The sequence below is a fragment of the Odocoileus virginianus genome, chromosome 20 (assembly GCF_023699985.2).
Source record: "Odocoileus virginianus isolate 20LAN1187 ecotype Illinois chromosome 20, Ovbor_1.2, whole genome shotgun sequence".
Lineage (NCBI taxonomy): Eukaryota > Metazoa > Chordata > Mammalia > Artiodactyla > Cervidae > Odocoileus > Odocoileus virginianus.
In genome coordinates, this window is record NC_069693.1 from 6,930,452 (window position 1) to 6,953,270 (window position 22,819).

Below are 22,819 nucleotides of genomic sequence, written 5' to 3' on the forward strand. Positions count from 1 at the left end.
AACCAAAATAGTACTGTTTTATTCCAATCTTGAAGCTCCAGAGTCCAGACGGTTCCCCTGCCCCGCTGGAGAGCCCCCAGCCCATCCCATCAGACCCCCAGGGCCCCCCTCTCATTCTGTCTCTTTCTGGAATGACCAACCAGTAGGCGAAGGCGATCCAAGACTCCAGGCCTCAGGGAAATCCCCAAATCAACCCCCTCCCGTTTCTTTTCTCCCCTTCCTTTCTTTTGCCGGTTCCCTTTCCCCTTCCCTCGGCTTCATCCGCTTCTCCTCCGCCCCTCCCCCACCCTCCTCCTGCTTGTCTCCATTTCTTCCTCCGTTCTGCCTCTTTCCTTGTCCTCGCTCCTCCGTGTCTGTGTCTCCTTTGTCCTGCCTCCCCTCCCCTCTCCTTCATTCCCCTTTGCTTTTCTCCCTCCTCCTGCCAGACTCTCCCCACATCCTGGTGTCCTCCCCTCCCCCAGCTCTATCCCCTTCCTTCTCCTGTCCCGACCTGACCCTGTCTACACTCTCTCACCCCGACTTTCCTCTCCGAAGGAGAATCCCTTGGCCACCACCATCTGCCACGGGAGGGACCTCAGAGACCACACTGTCGGCTCCCCCTCGGATCCAGAGAGGCCAGCTGCCAAGATGGGGTCCCTGGGTACCCTAGGAGGTGGCCGGGGACAGAATGGGGTGGCCCTCTTGGCCGCAGCCCTGTTATCTTTGGGATCGAAGCGTGCCCTCCCGCCCCCACCGTGGAGGGCCACGGGCAGGGGCCGGCGGGCTCAGGGCTCGGGGGCCCTCCCCCAACAATCCCTGAGCAGGTCCATGTGGAATAAGGCTGCCCCGGTGAGGAGGCGCGCGGCGAACACGTGGCGGCAGGGCAGGCGGCGCGCGGCGTGGATGGAGCAGGTGCAGCGCGTCAGCGCTCCGTCCAGGAAGAAGTCCGAGGTGCCGTCCTGCAGGGCGAAGCCAGCCCCGGTCCAGTGGAAACCGCGGGTCCCGTGCTGCCGGGCAAAGGCCAGCTCTTCGGCCACCAGCTCCGCCAGTTCTGGCCCGCAGGCTGCTCGGAACTTGGCCAGCGGCTCCCAGTCCACCTCCTCGTCCCCTGACGGGCAGCACGGCCTCTTTGGTTCCCTTGGGCCTTCTCCTCCACTTCCTTCCTGCAAGCTCTCCCCAGGGGCCGGGTACCTCCTCCTTCTCGCTGCCCGCTCTGGGTCACCCTCCGACACGGTCTCCCCTGGGGTGCTGCACGTGACTCCATCCCCCAGCCCTAAACAGCCCCCTCCTAGGTCCCCACACTCCCTGCCCTGCCCCCCTCTGCTCTTGGGGCTCCCAGCCTGGGCACCTCCTCCCTCTCCATTCTCCAGGCCCGCCATCCTTGGGTCCCCCAGCTGGATCAAAACTACATCCTCTAGGCCCCTTCTTCTTTTGACACCCAACCTCGCTCCTCCCTCTTCTCTAGTCTCTGGCCCTCTCGGCCTCTCATCTCCCCACTGGGGCCCCCTGGGGCCTCCATTCTCGGGGACCAGTTCCAGGGCCTTCTCCACAGGGACCCCCCTCCAGTTTCTGACCTCCAGCCCCCTCTCCTTCTCGGCTTCCAAATGCGGCCCCTTCCAGTCCCTGGTTTTCAGGCCACTTACCCACTCATCGTGCAACTTGGGCCCCCTCCAGGAGCTCCCATCATGACTCCTGGCCCTCTCGCAATCAAACTGGGTCCCCCTCCCGTCTGCGGCCTCCAGCACCCTAACCCTTCGATCCTCCAGCTGCGCCAGCCTCCAGGTATACCCTTCCAGTCCCCTCAACCTCTGGTCCTCCACCTGGGCCCCCCTCCAGATATAACCTTCCAGTCCCCAATCTTTCTCACCCTCCAACGGGCCCCCCCTCCAGTCTCTGATCTCGGGCGCTCTCAAGCGCTCCTTCTCCAACTGGGACCCTCTCCAAACACTCCCCTCTAGCCCTCTCACCTGGTTTTCCAACTGGACTCCTCTCCAGTCTCGGATTTGCAACCCTCTCCCCTTCTCACTTTCCACCTGAGCCCCTCCCCGGTCTCTGGTCTCCAGCCCTCGGGCCCACTCCTTCTCCAACTGGGCTTCTCTCCAAAAACTTCCCTCCTTCCGCGCCCCTCCCCAGTCTCCGGTTTCTAGGCCCTTCAACCTCTGGTTCTCCACCTGGGCTCCCCTTCCTGGCTCCCCCTCCAGCCATGGGCCCCCGTCATCGGAGACGTCGGGCGCTGCCTCCCCAGCGGCGTCGGCCCACTGCATGGCCACTAGATCGCGCAGGCACTGCGCCACGCTGCGCGAGGGGCTCAAGCGGCGCAGCAAACGCCGGCGGTGGCCGCGCACCAGGGCGCACGCGTCCAGGTCGCGGGCCGCTTCGAAGGCGCGGAAGCGCACCCACATGTCCCGGCGTGGCGCCCAGTTGCGCTCAAAGTAATCGACGAAGGCGGCCGGGCCGTGGGCGCGCAGCTCGGCCAGGGCCTCGGCGTAGGCGGCGGGGGACGACGCGCCCGCCAGGCGACACAGGCGGGGCCATAGGCCCGGGTCCTCGCGGCCGGCGCCGCCCAGCTCCTGCGCCTTGCTGAAGAGCGTCTCCAGGCCCTGCGCCCTGCAGATCTGGACGCGCGCGCCAGGGAGCAGCTGGCGCACGGCGGGCAGCTGCGCCGCCACCTCGGGCCCGGCAGTCAGGCAGCGCACGCGGCCCTTGACGTCGGGCGCGCTCTGCAGCAGCGAGGCCAGCGCGAAGCGCAGCAGGCTCGGCGTGCCCGGGCGCGCTACGCAGCAGGCGGCCTGACGCGCTCGGCCCGAGCCGTCCACGCACAGCACCGCCAGCAGATCCAGCGCGCCCTGCAGCCCCGGCAGCCGGTCCACCAGAAGCATGCGTGGGAAGCGCCGCAGCAGCGCCCGGGTGCGTGACGTCAGGAAGAACACGGTCTCCACCACCGCCTGGTCCTCCACGAACACCAGCTTCACCTGCGGACGGGAGAGGAGAGGCGGGGAGAGCTGTCAAGAGGCGCAGGGGTCGTCGCCCTGCCCACTATTTCCCCCTCGGCGGGAACTGGGACTCCATTCATTAATTCATTGTTGCTGTTCTTGTTCAGTGGCCAAGTCGTGTCCCATTCTTTGCGACCCCATGGACTGTAGCACTCCAGGCTTCCCTGTCCTTCACTATTTCCCAGAGTTTGCTCAAATTCATGTCCATTGAGTCTGTGATGCTATCCAACCATTCATTCATTAGTGCCTGCATTTATCCATTTGACCAGCAGGAGGCAGTGCAGGGGAATGATTTAAAACCCAGACTCCGGATTGTCCGGGGGCTTCCCAGGTGGAGCCGTGGTAAAGAATCCGCCTGCCAGTGCAGGAAACACAAGAGATGGGGGTTCATTCCCTGGATGGGGAAGAGCCCCTGGAGTAGGAAATGACAAGCCACTCCAGCACTCTTGCCCGGAAAATTCCATGGACAGAGGAGCTGGCGGGCTGCAGTCCATGGGGTCACACAGACCAGGACACAATTGAGACACTGAGCCTGCAGGCCAGATTGCCTGGATTTGCGATGCTGGCATTACTATCTAGGAGCTGTGTGGTTTTTGCCCACTAGACAGCATCTCTAAACCTCAGTTCCCCCCACTACAAAGTGGGTAGTCATTCCTTCCCACACTCAAAGGCAGTCTAGGGTAGGGGTTCTCAAAGTGTTAAGTCCTGGACCAGCAGCATCAGCATCACCTATTGGTTCCTTGACAGAAATGCATCTTCCCAGGCCCTCTGCAGCCCTGACGAGTCAAAAGTTCAGGGGGAGGGGCCCAGCAATCTGCCTTGACAAGCTCTCCCAGGGTTCTCCAGGGCTTCCCTGGTGGCTCAGTGGTATAAGAATCTGCCTGCAAGGCAGGACACATGGGTTGGATCCCTGGGTTGGGAAGATCCCCTGGAGGAGGGCATGGAAACCGACTCCAGTATTCTTGCTTGGAGAATCCCATGGACAGAGGAGCTTGGTGGGCTACAGTCCATGGGGTCACAAAGAGCCGGACAGGAAGAAGCGACTGAGCACGCATGCACGTGCTCAGCACCTGGGGTTCCCAGGCATGCTCAAGCCTGAGAGCCACTGGTCTAGAACTCAAGGGCACAGACTGCGGAGCCAGTTTGCCTGGCTTTGAGTCCCTGCACCACCACTTTCTAACCTTGTAACCTTGTGCCTCAGCTTCCTCCGTAACCTCCTTGTTTCCCAATTCCCCCTTCTGGGAAATGAAGAGTCATTCCTTTATACATGGATAGTCAGGTTTAGCATAGCATCTGGAGGTAGATGGCCTGAGCTGAGACCCTAGAGCCCACACTTCCTGGCTGTGTGTTGCTTCTGACCACTTCCCTGAGCTCTATCATTCGCAAATGATGATGATGAGAGTGTGATTGGGCAGATGAAATGAATGGAAGTATTTAGAACATCTCAGGGCACAAATGGGTTCCCCTGGTGGCTCAGTGGTAAAGAATCCTCCTGCCAATGCAGGAGACCTGGGTTCAATCCCTGAGTCAGGAAGATCCCCTGGAGAAGGAAATGGCAACTCACTCCAGTATTCTTTCCTGGGAAATCCCATGGATAGAGGAGGCCGGCCAGTAGTCCATGGGGTCGCAAAGAGTCAGACATGACTTAGCGACTGAGCATGCATGCATGCAGCACTGACAAATAACATCACTATTATTCAACGATACTCAATAACCAGTAAGTGCTCTTGAAGTACTTGTTATTATCGTAACTATCATCCATCCTTAAAGACCAGGTGCCCACAAAGGCCTTCTCTGACCACCCCATGTAAGCAAACACCCATCTCTCTCTAGCCACTTATAGCCATGGCACTTACCCCCCTGAAGCGTGTTACATTTTTATTTGCAGTTTCACTTGTTGCCTGTTTGTCCTCCCTAGGATGTCAGCCTCACAAGGATACTACTTCATTTCACTTTTGCAGTCCTTGGTGCTTTGAATGGCACCTGGCCTGAGCCACAGCTCAGTACACCCCTAGTAAGTGAGGGAATGAATGCATGAGTGTGTAGTGATTGCCACTGGCCACATCTCTGGAGTGGAAGTTCAGGGAATGCTGGTTTTGAATCCTAGTTTCGAATTCACCATCCACTTTATAGCTTAGTCCCCAGCACTCAAGACTGACTCTTAGCTCCTCTGTTTCTTCATCCTCCAGATGCAATTCATCCCCTGGGGACTTCCCTGGGGGCCCAGTGGCTAAGATTCCTCACTCCCAATGCAGGGGGCACGGGTCCAATCCCTGGTCAGGGAAGTAGATCCCACGTCCTGCAACTAAGAGTTCATATGATGCAACTGAAAATTCTTCTGCATGCTGCAACGAAGACCTGAAGCAGGCAAATAAATATATTTTTAAAAATTCGACCCATCCCCCAATTCTAGCAGCAACCTTTAAAATGAGTCCAGAATCTGACCCCTTCTCCCCATTCCTGTAGCCACTGGTCAGAGCCATCACCATCTCTCACCTGGATTGTTGTAGCCATTTCCACCTGGGCTCCCTGTCTCTCCCAGTACCCCACAGAGCTGCCAGGGGGCATTTTCAAGATCAGATCACCCCCTCCCCTGCTTGAAAACCTTTCCCAGAAATTCTGATCACACCTGGTCTTTAAGCATGGATGATAGTCAAATCCAGAGTTCAGCCCACAGCTCTCTGGCTGAATGATTGGGTCCTTGGACCTCATCTCCTGTCCCTCTCATCTGCCTTGGCCTCAGCCACTCTGGCCTCATTATTTTTGCATGAAAGTCACTTAATGGGGTAGGCAGATTAGTGGCAATGAGCTTAGGTCCCTTCTACGAGGCAGGCAGCTAGGCTGTTTCGGCCAGGCCCTGCAGAGCTGACCCATAGTTGAAGAACCAGGATTGGAATATAGTTTAAGCATAGATCTCTCCACAAACTATTCTACCATAATCTGACCTCATCCCTCAAAATGGGTTAAAAAGCAATGCACAGTTCTCCACATTCAAAGGAAAAGAAAAAAACAAACACCAAAACAACAACAACAACAAAAATTTCAATTAAAAAAAAGCCTAGTGGAGTCCAAAAAGAACACAGAAATTGTCTTCTTCACCCTAAAATTATACATTCAGCATCTTAAGGAGCAGAGGCATTCGATACATTTTATGGAAAAGCCTAGTCAGCTTATCACTGAACCAGTTGCAGCACCACAATCACTTTTTCAACCACCATTAATTTTTATATCTACAATTACTTTATGATTTATCTTAGCAGATGTTTCCATCTAGGACAGCTCTGTTCAATACAGTATCAATTTACATTTAAATGAAGATTTTAAAAGATGTAAAAATTCACTTGCTCAGTCACACCGGTCATATTTCACTGCTTAACGGCCACGTGAGGTTAATGTCTACTCTATGGGTCAGGGCAGACGGGGCATTTCCATCAACACAGAAAATCCTATTTGATGGAGCTGGTGTAGAATCCAATGTAAAGACAAAAGTCGTCGGATGCTAACTAGACTTACTGAGGCGATCATTTCACAATATATACAAATATCAAAACCCTTATGGGGACTTCCCTGGTGGTCCAGGGGTTAAGAACCCACCTTGCAGTGCAGGGGATGCAGGTTCGATCCCTGATTGGGGAACTAAGATCCCACATGTCGTGGAGCAAATAAGGCCAGCGCCGCAACTTCTGAGCCAAACACACTCTGGAGTCTGGGCACCACAACTAAAGAATCATTGTTCCCAAAGGAAGATCTTGCATGCCACAGCTAAGACCAGACACAGCCAAGTAAATAAATAAAAATAAGTAAAGATAAAAAAAAAAAACCCTTATGTTGTACACCTGAAACTAACAGAATGTTATATGTCAATTACGTCTCAAAAAAAGAAAAAGAAAGGATAAACAACAAGGTCCTACTGTATAGCATGGGCTTCCTGGGTGGCTCAGACGGTAAAGAATCCTCCTGTAATGCAGGAGACCTGGGTTGGATCCCTGGGTTGGAAAGATCCCCTGGAGGAGGGCATGGCAACCCACTCCAGTATTCTTGTCTGGAGAAACCCCATGGACAGAGGAGCCTGGTGGGCTACAGTCCACGGGGTCGCAAAGAGTCAGACACGACTGAGTGAGTAAGCACAGTAGTGTATAGCACAGGAAACTATATTCAATATCCTGTGACAAACCAAAATGGAAAATAACGGAAAAAAGAATGTACATGCATGTACAACTGAATCACACTGCCAATCAACTACACTTCAATTACAAAACAGAAATGAAAAGAAAATATTAATAGATACAATGGGTTAAAAGAAACCCAGAACAACCTTACATGTTTCCCTTGTATTAAGTAAGTTCTTATCTTTTTCTCCTTGGGAAAAAGAATAAGAGAATAGCAAATGGCGCAAAGGGCTTCCCAGGTGGCGCTCATGGTAAAGAACTGCCTGCCAATGCCGGAGATGTAAGAAGTATCAGTTTGATCACCAGGTTGAGAAGATGCCCCGGAGGAGTCCATGGCAACCCACTTCAGTGTTCTTGCCCGGAGAATCCCACGGACAGTGAAGCCTGGCGGGCCACAGTCCATGGGGTGGCAAAGAGTCGGACACGACTGAAGAGAGGCCATTTAGCACACATGCAAAATGCTGGGAAGAACTAACCCCACAGTTCTGAGAAATTAACTTTTTCAACCGCCACAACAATCCTGAACAACAGGGCCCGTTATTCCCATCCCATTTTTCACACGGGGAAACTGAGGCACAGAGTGGTTCAGTTGCTTGTCTGGGGTCACACAGGTAGTAAGCAGCAGAGCTGGGATTTGAACTCAGGCACTTTGGGCCCAGGGTCCGTGCTTCTGACCACTAGACCCTTCACAAAAGTGATCGGCCCTGCCTCCCAGGCTTCCAGGGTGAGGTGCACAGTGGATGGTAGGGCACGAGCGGGGGTGGAGTGGCCGGGGGAGGAGCAGCTTGGAGGATGAGAATGAGCGTGGGTACTGTCTCAGACACACAGATCGGTGGCCCTGGGATGCAGCATCCATAGGCCAGATTCCACATCAGAATGTGATGTGAATATCGGAAACCATGCCACCTAACACTCCTCACCCACACATCTTCCTATATTCAGGCACACAGCCTCCTTTTTCACATGTACAGAATAGCAGAACACCATGAGGACAGTGTCCAGACTGTCACCCCCAAAATGAAGGAATACAAATAATAGCTAAATAGCCAAATCATATAGTTTCCAACTTTCTGGGCTCTGTTCCTTACACACACACACACACACACACACACACAACTACAAAAACAACAACCCTAAACCCTATGAAAGTATTAGTCGCTCACTCATGTCCGACTCTTTGTGACCCCATGGGCTGTAGCCCATCAGGCTCCTCTGTCCATGGAATTCTCCAGGCAAGAATACTGGAGTGGGCAGCCATTCCCTTCTCCAGGGGAATCTTCCTGACCCAGGGATTGAACCCAGGTCTCCCACATTGCAGGCAGATTCTTTTATGGTCTGAGCCACCAGACTCTAAACCAACCCCCCAAACCCTATGAAATAGTATCTTTGATTATCTCCATTCTACAGATGAACAAACCAAGGTCCAAAGAGGTTATGTATTAATAAGTTATGTTCACAACTTACTGGATGTTCCCCAGCCAGGAAATGGTACAGCTAGAATGTATATCACGTTTTTAGTGTACGTCCACATAAATAAAAGCAAATTTCTAGCTGTTACTATATCACCCCCCAAATGACTTTCCTGATGTGAAAAACAGGACACAGAGAAGATTCGCTTTGGGAGCCAACAAGAGGCAGAAAGGCTGAGACTGAGCTGTGAGAGATCAGGGTAACCACAGACCAGGGGGTACATGAGCCCCAGATTCAAATGGGGCTCTGGGACACCCTCGGTGAAATGGCTCTATGTGCTTGTCTTTTTTTACCCGCCAGCCAGCCAAGTGGTTGGAGTTTTCTCAGGGGGATTTGAGCGGCCCCAGAGGAAGAACAAAAGATGCTAGCGTCTGGCAGGTCCCAGCATACAGAGCAAGATGCAGGAAAGTGGGTGTGATGTGCTGCCTTGCTGGGGGAGGGGGTGAGGGGAAAGAAGATTAAAAATAAACACATGCAAATGTTATCTGTGCAGAGAGCTGTGCGTTCCGTTCTGTGCAGAAGGCACTAGCCACATGGGGCTACTGAAATTTCCATTCATGTAATTCAGTGAAGAATTCAAGGGACTTCCCTGGCAGCCCAGAGGTTAAAACTCCACACTTCCACTCCACTGGGGCATGGGTTGGTTCCTTGGTGGGGGAACTAAGGTCCTGCAAGTCACAACTTAAAAATCCGGCACAGCACAGCCAAATAAAATAAAAGACTTCAGTTCCTCAGTCAGACTGGCCATATTTCCATATTTCAAGCACTCAATAGCCACATGAGCTAGCCTACTGGACAGCAAGACACAAATCATTTCTAGCATCACAGAAAGTTCTGCTGGACAGCACTGGGCTATAAAACAGAAAGAGACAAATGAATAAGCCACTGACTACTCCAGCAGCCTCTAGGGAGGAGCCCTGAGGGACAGGATATGAGAAGGGGACTTGTCACTACATACCCTTCGTACCTTTTGAATTTAGGACCATGTGAATGTCTTACACATGCAAAACACTAGTATTTAAATTTTTATTTTAAAAGGAAGAGCCCTTTCACTACTCCGTGTCTTGGTTTTCTAGAATTTCTTCATTTCTTTCAAAAGTATTAAGGCAAGTCGACATATAATCCTGCAATCCCACTCCTGGGCATATATCCAAAGAAAACTGTTAATTTGAAGAGATACATGCACCCTCATGATAACAGCAGCATTATTCACAGGAGCCAAGACATGGAAGCAACCTAAATGTCCATGGACAGAAGATCAATGGATAAAGAAGATGTGGTGTGTGTGTATATATACATATATATGTGTGTGTGTGTATATATATATATTTACATATATATAAAAATGGGTTTCCTAGGTGGCATTAGTGGTAAAGAACCTGCCTACCAATGTAAGTAGACATAATATACCAGGTTCAATACCTGGGTTGGGAAGATCCCCTGGAGGAGGGCACAGCAACCCACTCTAGTATTCTTGCCTAGAGAATCCCATGGACAGAGGAGCCTGGTGGGCTACAGTCCATGGGGTGGGAAAGAGTCAGAGATGACAAAGCGACTTAGCGTACACACACACACACACACACACTGGTGCGCGCGCGCGTGCGTGTGCACAATGGAATATTACTCAGCCATGAAAAAGAAGGAGGTAATGCCATTTGTAGCATCATACATGGACCTAGAGATTATCATCCTAAGTGAAGTAAGCCAGACAGAGAAAGACAAACATCATATGATAATGCTTATATGTGGAATCTGAAAAAAGCATACAAATGAACTTCTTCACAAAACAGACATAAACTCAAAGACTTAGAAGCAAAAAGACTTATGGTTACCAGAGGGGAAAGGCAGGGGGAGGGATAAACTAAGAGTTTGGGATGAACATACACACACCGTGCTGTGCTCTGGTTAGTCGCTCGGTCATATCCGACTCTGTGTGACACCATGGACGGTAGCCCACCAGGCTCCTCTGTCCATGGGATTCTCCAGGTAAGAATACTGGAGTGGGTTGCCATGCTCTCCTCCAGAAACATATACACATTACTATATATAAAAGAGATAAGCACCAAAGTTGAGTATAACACAGGGAACTAAACTCAACATTTTGTAATAACCTATAAGGAAAAAGAATAGCTATATGTATACGCATAACAGAATCACTGCTGCATACCTGAAACTAACACAACACTGTCAATCAACTATACTTCAATTGAAAAAAATTAAGGCAGGGCAAGTCACAGACCCAGGACCAACCTCAGTTTAGGCTGGATTTCATGACAGTCTCCAAACTGGGAGCTAAAAGGATGACCCACTGACTTTGAAGTCTTTCCAATATGAACATGCTGCTTCTTGCAGCGGTGACCCTACACAGAGTGTTTCCAGGTAAGAGCTGGAACTGACAAGGAGGGGCGGGAACCTCATTTCCAAACTGAGGGATATACAGAGTGGTAAAGAGTATGTCCTTGGATCCAGACTGTGGGTCTGAAGTCCAGCTCTGTCGCTAAGTAGCTGTGTGACCTCCGGCCAGTTACTTGCCCCCTCTGTGCCTCAGTTTCCTCATTTGCAAAATGAAAATGAGGATGGTGAACTCCTTCCTTGTCGTGTGCTGGTGAGATTTTAAACAAATTACAATTTATAAAGCATTTAGGGTAGTGCCTGGCACATAGTAAATCCCTGATTAACATTAGTGAAATTATCAATATTACGTGTGGACAGAGGGCTGGGTGTGAAAGAGGGCTTGTTACTGGGCATGAGATGGGGATGGGAAGAGTGCTTGGACTTGATTCTAGAGAGTGGGTTTATTACTGGGAAGGGTTAATTTTGACTCCTTGCTGTTTCTATGACTTTAACCCTTGGGTTTTTTTTTTTTTTTTTTTTTTGCTGTTTTTGTTGTTTGTTATAATCATACATGATGGCCTGCCTCAGAGAACCCTGTCTCCTTGGTCTGACCCTTAAGCTAAAGTGCCTTTGTTTAGCTCACAGGGAGATAACCTGCCCCTACCTACCTATGAATGACTGTAAAGAAAAACTAACACATTCTCTTGCCTGAGACTTGCCATTCTAGGAGGTATTTTCAAGAATTAAATGGTCTTTTAAACTTGTTTCCTCACCTCCCTCCATCTCCTATCCATAAAAGAACATCCAGGCCCTGAGAATGTTACCGAGTCCAAGCTCGCTCTGCTTGCTGCACAATAGGCCAACGAATCCAAGAGATAAGGTGAGGTGTTGAGGCAAGGAAGAGACTTTAATCGGGGAGCCAGAAGACAGAGAAGATGGCAGGCTAGCACCTCAAAATAACCATCTTACTGGGGTCTGGACACCAGGTTGTTTTACAGATCAGAGAGAAAGAGGCAACAAGGAACTAAAGTCAAAAGGCAGAATAGAGAGGGAGATGCAGTGGGGAAGTAAAGTGAGAGGGTCTTCAGTCTTGCAAAACATCTCCAAGGGAATGTCCAGCCTTCAGAAGGGGTGTGTTAATCTCTTCTATTCACAGGTGGGCAGGGACAAACTATCTCTCCATGAGCTGAACAAAGGCACTTTAGTTTACAGTCAAGCAGAGGGGCAGGGTCCTCCAGGCAAGCCACTGAGTATGATTATAATAATAAAAGCAAGTCAAAGAAACAGTTTTCAACATGGAGTCAGAACTGGCTTCCTCCTGGTAACTAAGAAGATGGTTATTTTGAGACATTAGTCTGCCTTCTTCTCGGTCAGCTAGCTTTCGGCATAAAGTCATAGTCCTTCCTTCAACACCTCGTCCCTTGGATTTATTGGCCTCTCATGCAGCAAGCAGGGTGAGCTTGGATTTGGTAACAGGTTCACACCTCATCTTTATCCTGAGTTGGGACCTCTTCCATGCATGAAAGAAAAGCACAGCCAGAAGGAGAAAGAAGAAACCAATCTTCTTTCCTCCCCCCTTCTCTCCCTCCCTTCCTTCCTTCTTTCCCTTCAAGTCCTCCCTGGCTTTGAAGTCGGATCAAAGCAGCAGAGAGATTCCTCACTGAGGAGCAGTATTCTCACTGTTCCTCCAGCACCTGGATCTCCCCCAGCATCAGAGCCTCTGCAACGACTGTTCCCTCTGCCTGGAACCCGCTTCCTTCTGAAGACAGAATGGTGGTGGTGGGGGGGGTTCCCTCCCTCCAGTCTGTCTCCTCAGCTTCACCATCATGTCCTCACAGAGGCCTTCCGTGACCACTCACATTAAAAGAGGCCCCTTACAATGGTCCCTGTCCACACCCTTGCCCTATTCTCCTTTACGATTCTTCCCCAACCCCCGCAACCCCCATTCATCTTGTTAGGTAGTTAGAATAGGGAAAAGGAGTCCAAAATGGCGGTGGCTAAAAGACAAGGAAGGGGAAAGCCCGCGAAAATAGAACAGAGGAAGGTCAAAGGAAGGTCCAAGGACCGGAGTGAGGACTTCAGGTAGAACAGCGCTCCTGCCCAAGCCCAATTTGCATAGGGCAGGCCCAGGGGGAAGAAAAAAAAAATATAAAAAGAGGAGCCAAAGGGCTCTCTCTCTCTCTCTCTCTCTCCCATGTGTGCGTAGGTTCTTTCTCTTTCTGTCTCTCTCTCCACAGCCCCCCAAGGTTCTACTGCAGGGCGCGATCCTACAGGATGAGTTCTCTGAGGGACTGTGTGTGTCTTGCTGGGCCGCCTCTCACCCCCATCGCGTGCCTCCATAAGTGCTGAATGAATGCGGAAAGGAATGAAGGAAAGAAAGACAAGAATGAATGAATGGGAGGATGGACGGACGAATAAAGGAAAGACCCGCGAGACCTGGGCGTGGCTCTCCCCCGCCCCACGCCTGCCTCTCGCGAGACCCCACCTTGGCCTCAGGGTCGGTGCGGAAGAGCCCCTCGAGCACGTGCAGGGCGTCCAGGACGCCGTGGTCGCGGCCTTTGCAGTAGGAGAGCAGGCGGCGCACGTCGGCCGGCGCCACGAACTGCTTGGAGATCTTGTTGGTGGTGCGCACGGGCAGGCAGGCGTTGGCCAGCAAGTGGCCCGGGCGGAAGTAGTAGGCGAACTCCAGCGGGCAGGCCGGGTGTGAGTGGGTCAGCTGGCACTCCGTCACCACGAGGCGGTCCCGCAGCGGGCTCAGCTTGACGATGATGAAGGCCGGGCAGCCAGGCTGGGGGGGCCTGCGGAAGGATCACGGCGCCAGTCACATCACCCCGCTGCCCGCCCTCTTCTGCCCTCTCTCTCTCTCTCCTTTATTCTTAGTTTTTACCAGTAAGAATTGTTTCAAGGTGGGGGACGGATCCATTCAGTATGAGTTCCGGATTAAAACATACACAGTACTAAAATAAAATAAATACACTACTATATATAAACTAGATAACCAACAAGGACCTACCGTATAGTGCGGGAACCTATACTCAATACCCTGTCATAACCCACAATGGAAAAGAATCTTAAAAAAAAAGAATATATGTCTTAACTGAATCTCTTTGCTGCACACATGAAACTGACACAACACTTAATCAACTATCTTTCAATAAAATTGTTTTAAAAATAATTGTTTTGAGCATAGAGAAGAGTAGAGGGCCTTAAGAATATGCCGGCTGTGTGACCTTGGGCAGGTTGCCTCAGGTCTCCCGGCCTCAGTTTCCTCTTAAAAGGGAGGTAAAAATCATACATTTCTCATAGGGTTGTTGTGAGGATTAAAAGAGTTGCTACCTGGAAAGTATTGGAAAACAGTGTCTGGAACATGGGGGAGTGCTGTATATTTGCTAGAATTCTGTATCCACCACCCCCAGCTCTATTAAAAGTGAATGCATGGTTTATTTTACCTACCTTAATCAATTGGAAGAAATACAACATTTCATATACTCCCGTATCCGCTTCTGACTTAGCAATAACAACATTGCAAGCTGAGGCCTTCTGTGAACTCTGTCCCAACAAAATCCCCTCCATCCTTCTGTCCCTAGAGGTAGCCACTCCCCAAAGGGGGGTACTGAGCATTCCCACATGTGATTTTATGTATTCATAAGCAATAGAAAGTATGTTACTAGGTTTTAAAACTTTGTACACATGAAAAGGTGCTCAAACTGGTTAGGTATCAAAGGAACACAAAACTTGACGATGAAACATCTATATTATATATAGATGTAGATACAGATATGGTGGAATATTACTCAGGCATAAAAATAAAATAATGCCGCTTGCAGCAATATGAATGTACTTAGAGACTACTGACATTAAGTCAAAGACAAATATACAACACTGCTTATACGTGGAACTGAAAAAAATGACACAAGCTTATTCACAAAACAGACTCAAAGACATATAAAACAAAGTTATGGTTCCCAAAGGGGAAGTAGGAAGGGGGTGGGGTAACTTAGAAGTTCGGGATTAAAGTATACACACTACTATATATAAAGTAGGCTCCCTGTTGGCTCAGTGGTAAAGAATCTGTCTGCAATGCAGGACACACAGTTTTGATCCCTGGGTAGGGAAGATCCCCTGGAGAAGGAAATGGCAACCCACTCCAGTATTCTTGCCTGGGAAATTCCATGGACAGAGGAGCCTGGTGGGCTGTGGTCCATAGGGTTGCAAAGAGTCAGACACAACTGAAGCAACTTTGCACGCACACATGCCCACAAAGACTGTCACATCTTAGTCAAAGGAGCTGTGCAAATGTTATTGTATAGGGCAAACAGACTTTGCAAATATGATTAAATTCGGATTTGAGATGAGGAGATGGTACTAGGTTATGCAGACGGGCCCAGTGGAATCACAAGGGTCCTTAAATAAGGGGAAAAATGAAAGAGGAGCATCAGAGTCAGAGAACGATTGAAAGATGCTATACTGTTGGCTTTGAAAAGGGAGGAAGAGGCTGCAACCAAGGAATTGGGGTGGGCTCTAGAAGCTGGAAAAGGCAACGAAACAGATTCTCCCCTGCAGCCTCCCGAAGAAACACAACCCTGCAGACAACTTGATTTAGCCCACTGAGACCCGTGTTGGACTTCTGACCTTCAGCAGTGTAAGATCACACATCTGTGTGATGTGTGTGGTAAGCCACTATGCTTGTGGTAATTTGTTACAGCAGCAACTAGAAACTGATACAAGCATCACACTCTCTATAGCCTTTCGTAGCTTTCTCACTCATTAGCTCTCCAAGACTTTTCTCTTTCATTATTTGCTGCCTAATATTCCACTCTACAACTATGCCAACTGTTAGGTTGCCCCCAGTTCTCCCTTCTTACAGACAACACGTGAGCTAACACTCCCTTACACATCTCTATGTGCGTGAGCAAAAGCCCATCTCAGACAGAAGTTTTCAAACTGCAGGGTATGGCCTATCCTGGCACCTGGCATCAACTTAGGGAATGCCATCCGGCACGGTGAAAAACAGAAGAGAATAAGGGAAAAGAAAATCAGGGTACCAAAAAAAGAAAAAGAAAAAGAAAATCAGAGTGTATTTCTCTGATAATATTTAAATTGACATCTGTTGTCCAAAAGTGGGGGCCGTGTTTCTCCATGGGGAGGTGAGACTGGCATTTTTGGTAGATTTCACATTTATAGAGCAGGGGTCATCAAACGTACAGGTCCTGTTGTACCATAGACACAACCATGGATGATATGTAACTGAATGGGTGTGTCTGTGTGTCAAAAAAACTTTATTTACAGGGATGAGCTGCAGGTTGCATTTGGCCCCAGGGCTCCTAGTCTGCCAACCCTTCTAACATAGACCATCTGGGGCCTGGTAGAGTTAAGAAGGCTCCTGGGTGGTAAATGCCAGTAGCACACCCCAACCCCTAAATGCTCCCACGTTCTTTCTAAACAGTCCTTGAGGAGGGTGATCCTTCTCAGGATCAACCTGAGAAACCTCCAGTCTAAATACTTGGAATTGTCTCTGTTAAATCGGAGACAATTCTTTTTTTCCCTCTATGCACAAAGTAGAATCCAAGAGTTTAAGAGATTTTAAAAATCCACAAAAAGCATTTGAGACTTTTTGCCTAACAAAGTAACAGAAAGAATGCAAATTTAGAAAAATCTTCAGTGTACAAATCATTCTAAATAAAATATAAATGTGAAGCCACCCCGATGGGCTTCCCTGGTGGCTCAGATGGTGAAGAATCTGCCTGCAATGTGGGAGACCTGGGTTTGATCCCTGGGTTGCAAAGATCCTCTGCAGAAGGGCATGGCAACCCATTCCAGTATTCTTGCCTGGGAGAATCCCTATGGACAGAGGAGGCTGGTGGGCTACAGGCCATGGGGTCACAAAGAGTCAGACACGACTGAGCGACTAAGCACAGCACAGTGGAGCCACCATGGTGGTAACCGATGAAACTCACAGAATTTCCAACATGCAGCCATTTCTAATCTAAACAAATGACAAGTTCATGGGGTTCTACCCAGTACATTTGTCTAGGAAAACTCATGGGCTTTCTCTCTGGTCTGACCTCTTTGGGCCTGGGTGTTTCAGCCCCTAGAACAAGCCCCAACTCTGGGGAAGCCATGTATCCAGAAGAACGGATGTACCAGAGAATGGCACGTGCCCTCTATGGGGTCCCAGTATGTCACACAATGGTCTATGGCAGCCTCAACATGCCACTTCTCTCCATCTAACTGGGGGAATAATATCATGAGCCCCTCTCACTGTCAGCTCCACATGGGCAGGAATTTTAGTCTGTTTTGTCTACTGCTGGATCCTCAACACCTAGAACAGCTCTGGCCCCTGGGAGGTGCTCAGTAATACATGAGTGAATGACTGTATGCCACTGTCTGAACCCCAGGTACACCCCTGATTACTCATCCCACCAAAATCACCCACCACCAAGTCCTGCCAATCACACCTTCTAAACTCCAAACCATTCATTCCCTCCCCTTTCCATTGCAACCAACCTACCATAAGTTCTTTCCCTCTTCATGTAACATCCTTCTCCCTTCTTTTCATCTAGATAACTCCTACTCATCCTTCACAACTCAGAGCCAGCATCACTTCCTCCAGGAAGCCCTCCCTGACCATCCCTGGGCAGATTCCATCACAATATTGGCATGATTTGATTGATGCGCATCTGTAATGAATGCTCCCCACTGAAATCACAGCACCTAAAACACATACACCCTGCATATAGTAGATGCTCAAAACAAAACTCGATGAAATGAATAAATGCAAGATGCCTAGGACCAAAATATCCTTAGGGTGTCAGCACATTCAACTCTCACATTAATGATCCATGATTGAAATAAAGATGAGAGGAAAAAGAGGGAGATAGGATGGTAATTAAAAGCCTGGGTTTTGTGGTCAAATTGTGTGGGTCTAAATTCTGGTTTTCCCTCTTAGCAGCTGTGTTATTTTGGGAAAGTCTTTTAACCTCTCTGTTCCTCAGTTTTCTCATCTGGAAATAGAGGCTAATAATCATACTGACCTTGCAGGGTCGTTGAGGATTCAGTGAGATGATTAAAATATATGGTGAGAAAGGGGGCTGACATCTAATGAACATTTAATTAAAAAGTAGCTGCTATTTTCAAACATCTTTTTTCCTTCTAAAAGTACCCTTCCTAGGACTTCCCTGGTGGTTCAGTGGTTAGGACTCTGCACTTTTGCTGCCCAGGGTGCAGGTTCCATCCCTGGTTGGGGAACTAAGATCCTGTAAGTCTTGCCATCAAAAAAAGTACCGCTGCTGTGTTCTGCATTCCACTCACACAGTTCTTCTGGATATTTCAGGTTCTCAAGATCTTTGTGTTTTCAAAGGCTGGTGTGTGTTGGGAAAGGTTGGGAGTTCTGTTCTAAAGAGGGGAGTGCTGTGAGAGCTGGGGGAGATACACCAATGGTGATTTGGGGGTCACTGTGCAACCTCCAGGAAAGGATGGGCTAGAAAGATGGCCCTTCTGTGTGTTTCCTGGACCCTCAGCCCCAGCTGCCTCTCTGGTCTCTGGTTTCCCAAATCTAGTCCATCCCCTATCAGGCCCCAGAGGGTTTTCCTACCCCCAGAGCTGACCCTGCTCACAGCCCCATGGAGCACCAGCATGAAGTCCCAGCTCTTAGACTCAGCTCTGCAGGTCCAGGCCTGACACCATTCCAGCCATGTCTCCGGACCTTTCTCATGAACTAAATACCCAGACACTGTCCTTGGTCCCTGGACACTGGAGAGGCCCTGCCTGAGCAGCTGGAGGGAATACGGGGCTCAGAAGTGATGGGCCCCCATGTCCTCAGCCACTTCATCAACCACCTCCATTCCCAGGCTCTGCATCCTGGGACCATCCCACTGTCCTCCCAGTCACCAGGCTCAAGCCCAAGGCACAGTCCTTGCTCCCTTGATGCTCTGTCACTCCCTCCCATCCCTCCTGCCACCGGGTCCCTCTGAAATGTGTAGAGGGACAGTGCCTGCATGTAGTATGTGCCATGTGTTTTTTAAGTCACAAACATACATAACACAAACATATAGAGAAAATACCACCTACTGGTCACCTCTTCCAGGAAGCCTTCCGGATCTACCCTGGGAGCTCTCGGTAGAGCTGATCATTCCTCTTTAATCCTCCTCCATCTTTCTCATTTTTTGTTGTTGTTGTTGTGGTGGTGGTGGTGTTTTGTTTGGTCGCTAAGTTGTGTCCAACTCTTTTATGATCCCATGGACTATAGCCCCCCAGGCTCCTCTGTCCATGGGACCCTCCAGGCAAGAATACTAGGGTGGGTTGCCATTTCCTTCCCCAGGGATGGAACCTGCGTCTCTGCGTTGGCAGGCAGATTTTTCACCACTGAACCACTAGGGAAGCCCATCTTTCTCGTTACTTAGGGCCATTTTTTGGGGGTGGTGGCCTTTGTCTCCTCCATTAGATTCCTGAGCTGCTCAAGGGCAGACGTCAGCTCTCTGGGTTCCACATGCCCTGTGGAGAGCATGAATACAGTGGGGGCTAAGTGTCTGTTGCTTTCAATTGGGTTCTGTTAACGAGGAGAAAAAAACAAGGAGAGATTCCAGATTGTGCCTGAGCTCCCAACAAGCTCTCATGTTCTAGGTATCCGGGTGATAATGAGTGTTTGATACTGTTCTACTTCTAGCCCTCCAAGTCTGTTTCTAGAATAAGCAGTGGGTAAGCTACTGAAAAGACCCTGATGCTGGGAAAGATTGGGGGCAGGAGGAGAAGGGGATGACAGAGGATGAGATGGTTGGATGGCATTGCCGACACAATGGACATGGGTTTGGGTGGACTCCGAGAGTTGGTGATGGGCAGGGAGGCCTGGCATGCTGCAATTCATGGGGTCGCAAAGAATCGGACACGACTGAGTGACTGAACTGAACTGAAGCTACTGAGAATAATCCTCACAATAAAAGCTTAATCAACTCTGGATGAGAACTGTAGTTACTAAGCAACCACCTGGGCTGAATGATCTCAATCTATTCGCTCATTGAATCCTCACAAAACCTATTGATCAACACTATCGTGTGTGTATGCGTGCCAAGTTGCTCCAGTCATCTTCAACTCTTTGTGACCCTATGGACTCTAGCCCTCCAGGCTCCTCTGTCCATGGAATTCTCCAGGCAAGAATACTGGAGTGGGTTGCCCTGCTTTCCTCCGGGGCATCTTCCTGACCCAGGGATCGAACCAGCGTCTCCTGCATCTCTTGCATTGTAGGTGGATTCTTTACCACTGAGCCAACTGGGAAGCCCATTAATATATTACTTCTCCCATTTTCCCAGGGAGGTAACTGAGGCCCAGAAAGGGGATGTCACAAGCTCAACATCACGGGCTGATGAGCAGTGGAGCTGTGGGGGGCCCCAGGCTGCCGGCTTCGGGCTCTGTGCATGTGACTGCTATAACAGTTCTTATGTATTGAGCTGCCCCGTGTTCCAGGCACTGGAAAGCCGCCTTCCTGTTCATGGTAACCTTACAACAGCCCTCTCCACAGATGAGAAAACTGAGGTTTGGAGATGTGAAGTTTGCCGCCCAAAGAGACCCACCCAGGAAGTGGTAGAGCCAGTCTCAAGCAGCCTACAGGCAGAGCCTGTGTTAAGCGAAGCTCTCTGTCCCCGGCTCCCCATCCAAGGGTCTCCAACTCACACATGGGCAGGGGCCAGACAGACGAAGGAAGTGGCAAAGGAGGAGGTGGCAGAGAGTGGTGGGGTCTGGGGCAAACCTGAGAGCCAGATTGGGGTGGCTGTCTGCCACACGGGAACAAGGTCTCAGCCTCCTCCCGAGTCACAAGGGAAGCTGGAAACCCAAGACAGTATGGGGAATGTGCAGGGTTTAAAATTAGGGTCAGTTAAAATACCCCTGGCCACTTGGTTGTGCCTCCTAGTCCTCTTGGATTCCTCAAGCCCTCTGAAGCATTACAGTTAGAGGGAACTATTATCCGTGAGCTTGTTCATATCATGTCAGTCTTCTCTCGCTTTTGAAAGCAGAAGGGCTGGGAATTTGTCTGTCTTGCTAAACTCCCCACCTCCCCGAAGTGAAATATCCCTACCTCCTGGCAGGGGACCTAGCCTGTATTTACTGAATGCATGGATATTTTTTTTTTGACTATTTTTGTCCTGTGGCTTTCTCTGCAGCTAGCCTCTTTATAGGTGTCCTAAATCTGGCTCTCATCTGTTTTTCTGGCTGGCTGGTGTCTTTGGTGCTATGTCTCCATGTTTTGGGAATTTTCTTTTTTAATGTCTCTTGGGTGTGTGTGTGTCTGTCTCGCTCTGTGCCTCTCCACGGGTCTCTAATAAAACCTCTAAGTGGAGGCCACACTTTGCAAGTGGCTCTCCATCCCTCTAGCAAACTGCCTCTGTCTCAGGAAACTTCCCTCCTTGACCCTCTTAGTCTCTCTTCAAGGTGTATTTAGCGGTTTCATTTGACATCTCTCCCCTCCCGGTCTCCCGGGTGCGGGCTCGCTGCTTCCTCCTCCCCCAGGACGCACAACACCCCCCCGCCAGCCCCCAGCCCGGCTCACGCACCCCACGGCGGGCCGGCTGGGCGCGCGCACGTCCTTGCACACCAGCCGCACGTAGCTGTACTTGAGCACGTCGATGAGCGTGTAGAGCGGGGGCGCGCTGGCCCAGCGGCAGCGCGCCAGGTGCATGGAGCTCTTGACGAAGAAGAGTGCCAGCCGCTGCTGGCACCACGCGTCGAAGAAGCGACTGAACTCGGCCCACGAGAAGAAGGCCCTCTCCCGCAGCTCCTGCTCCTCCTGCCCCGCCGCTGTGCCGGGTGGAGGCTCCATCCTGGGGCGCCTGGGTGGGAGAGGTGGGGAGGACACCCGGATATCAGATCCATCCTCTCCCGAGGAGGTCTCCCGCTTGCTCCAGTCTCCGCCTGCCTCTTCAGAGCTGACGCCTCTCTCCAGGTGGGACCGGGGGCGGGGGGCGGGGAGCGGGGTGTACCCGTTCATCTCCAGCCCATCTTTGGCCTCCTCCCACGCCCAGCTATATTCCTGGGACAGTTAGAACCTGCCAGGCTGATCTTTTAACTCCAGTTCTGATCTCCTCCTTCATAGACGTACGTGATCCCTAGGACAGCTGCGGTCCCCCTCCCAAAATATGACTCTTAAAACTCAGTTGTGCACCCCTTCCCGAATGTGTTCCCAGCTTCCAAGTAGGATTTCCTCCCCTTCCGGATGTGCCTTCTGCACTTGGCGGTAACCTCTAGAGCCTCCGTTCATCTAGAACGCCCACTTTTATGTGCCTATACGGGGGCTGTAACCCACATCCAGCTGCGAGCCACCCCCCCCCCCCCCCCCCGCCCATCTAAAGTTGCTCGATCTCCGGATGTGCTCCGCACCTCCAGTCATAGATCGCTCATCCCCTGTCTTATTCTTCATGCACCTGTGGCTCTCTCCTCCCCAGATGTGTCTCAGATACTAGGCGGCTGTTGCCCCTCTCCCAGATGGGGCCCCATGGGTTGCCACATGCAGCTGTGCCCCTACTTCCAAGAGATGCTCTCGTATCCAGACGTCCTCCCCACATCGAGTATGGCCCCTTCGCATACAGGTGTGTGCCCCATTCACTTATGGCCAATTCTCAAAAGTGTCACCAATATTCATCTGCGGTCCCCATCTGCCCAGATGCACTGCGCGGCCCAGCTGTGGCCCCCTCCTCCCACGTCCAGCTATTATCCTCCCCCAGATTCGCGTCCTCGCCCTAGACGTGGCCCGTTGTCGTTAGACGGGCTGCATCGCCCCAGATGCTCCCCCACGTCCAGCTGCGCCTCCCCCCCTCTTGGAGCCACTCCCAGCCGGCTCCAGGCTCCACAAACCCTCCCAGCCCTGCCAGCCGCGGCACCTCCCAT

General features: G+C 50.8%; 1 protein-coding gene across 5 annotated transcripts in view; it reads right to left on the reverse strand.

The window, feature by feature from the left end:
• The window catches only part of ZSWIM9 (zinc finger SWIM-type containing 9), a 23,163-nt gene continuing 344 nt past the window's right edge, over positions 1 to 22,819 (reverse strand). For 2 of the 5 annotated variants that reach the window (XM_070450617.1, XM_020888371.2), the window contains exons 2-4: positions 21,490 to 21,765; positions 13,431 to 13,743; positions 1 to 2,951 (exon numbers count right to left, since the gene is read on the reverse strand). In XM_070450617.1, coding sequence (XP_070306718.1) covers positions 765 to 2,951; positions 13,431 to 13,743; positions 21,490 to 21,765 — 2,776 coding nt within the window. In that variant the 3' untranslated portion in view covers positions 1 to 764. Of the gene's footprint in view, positions 2,952 to 13,430; positions 13,744 to 21,489; positions 21,766 to 22,312; positions 22,755 to 22,819 lie in introns of those variants that run through there. The other 3 variants (XM_070450618.1, XM_070450619.1, XM_070450620.1) reach the window with 3 other exon arrangements.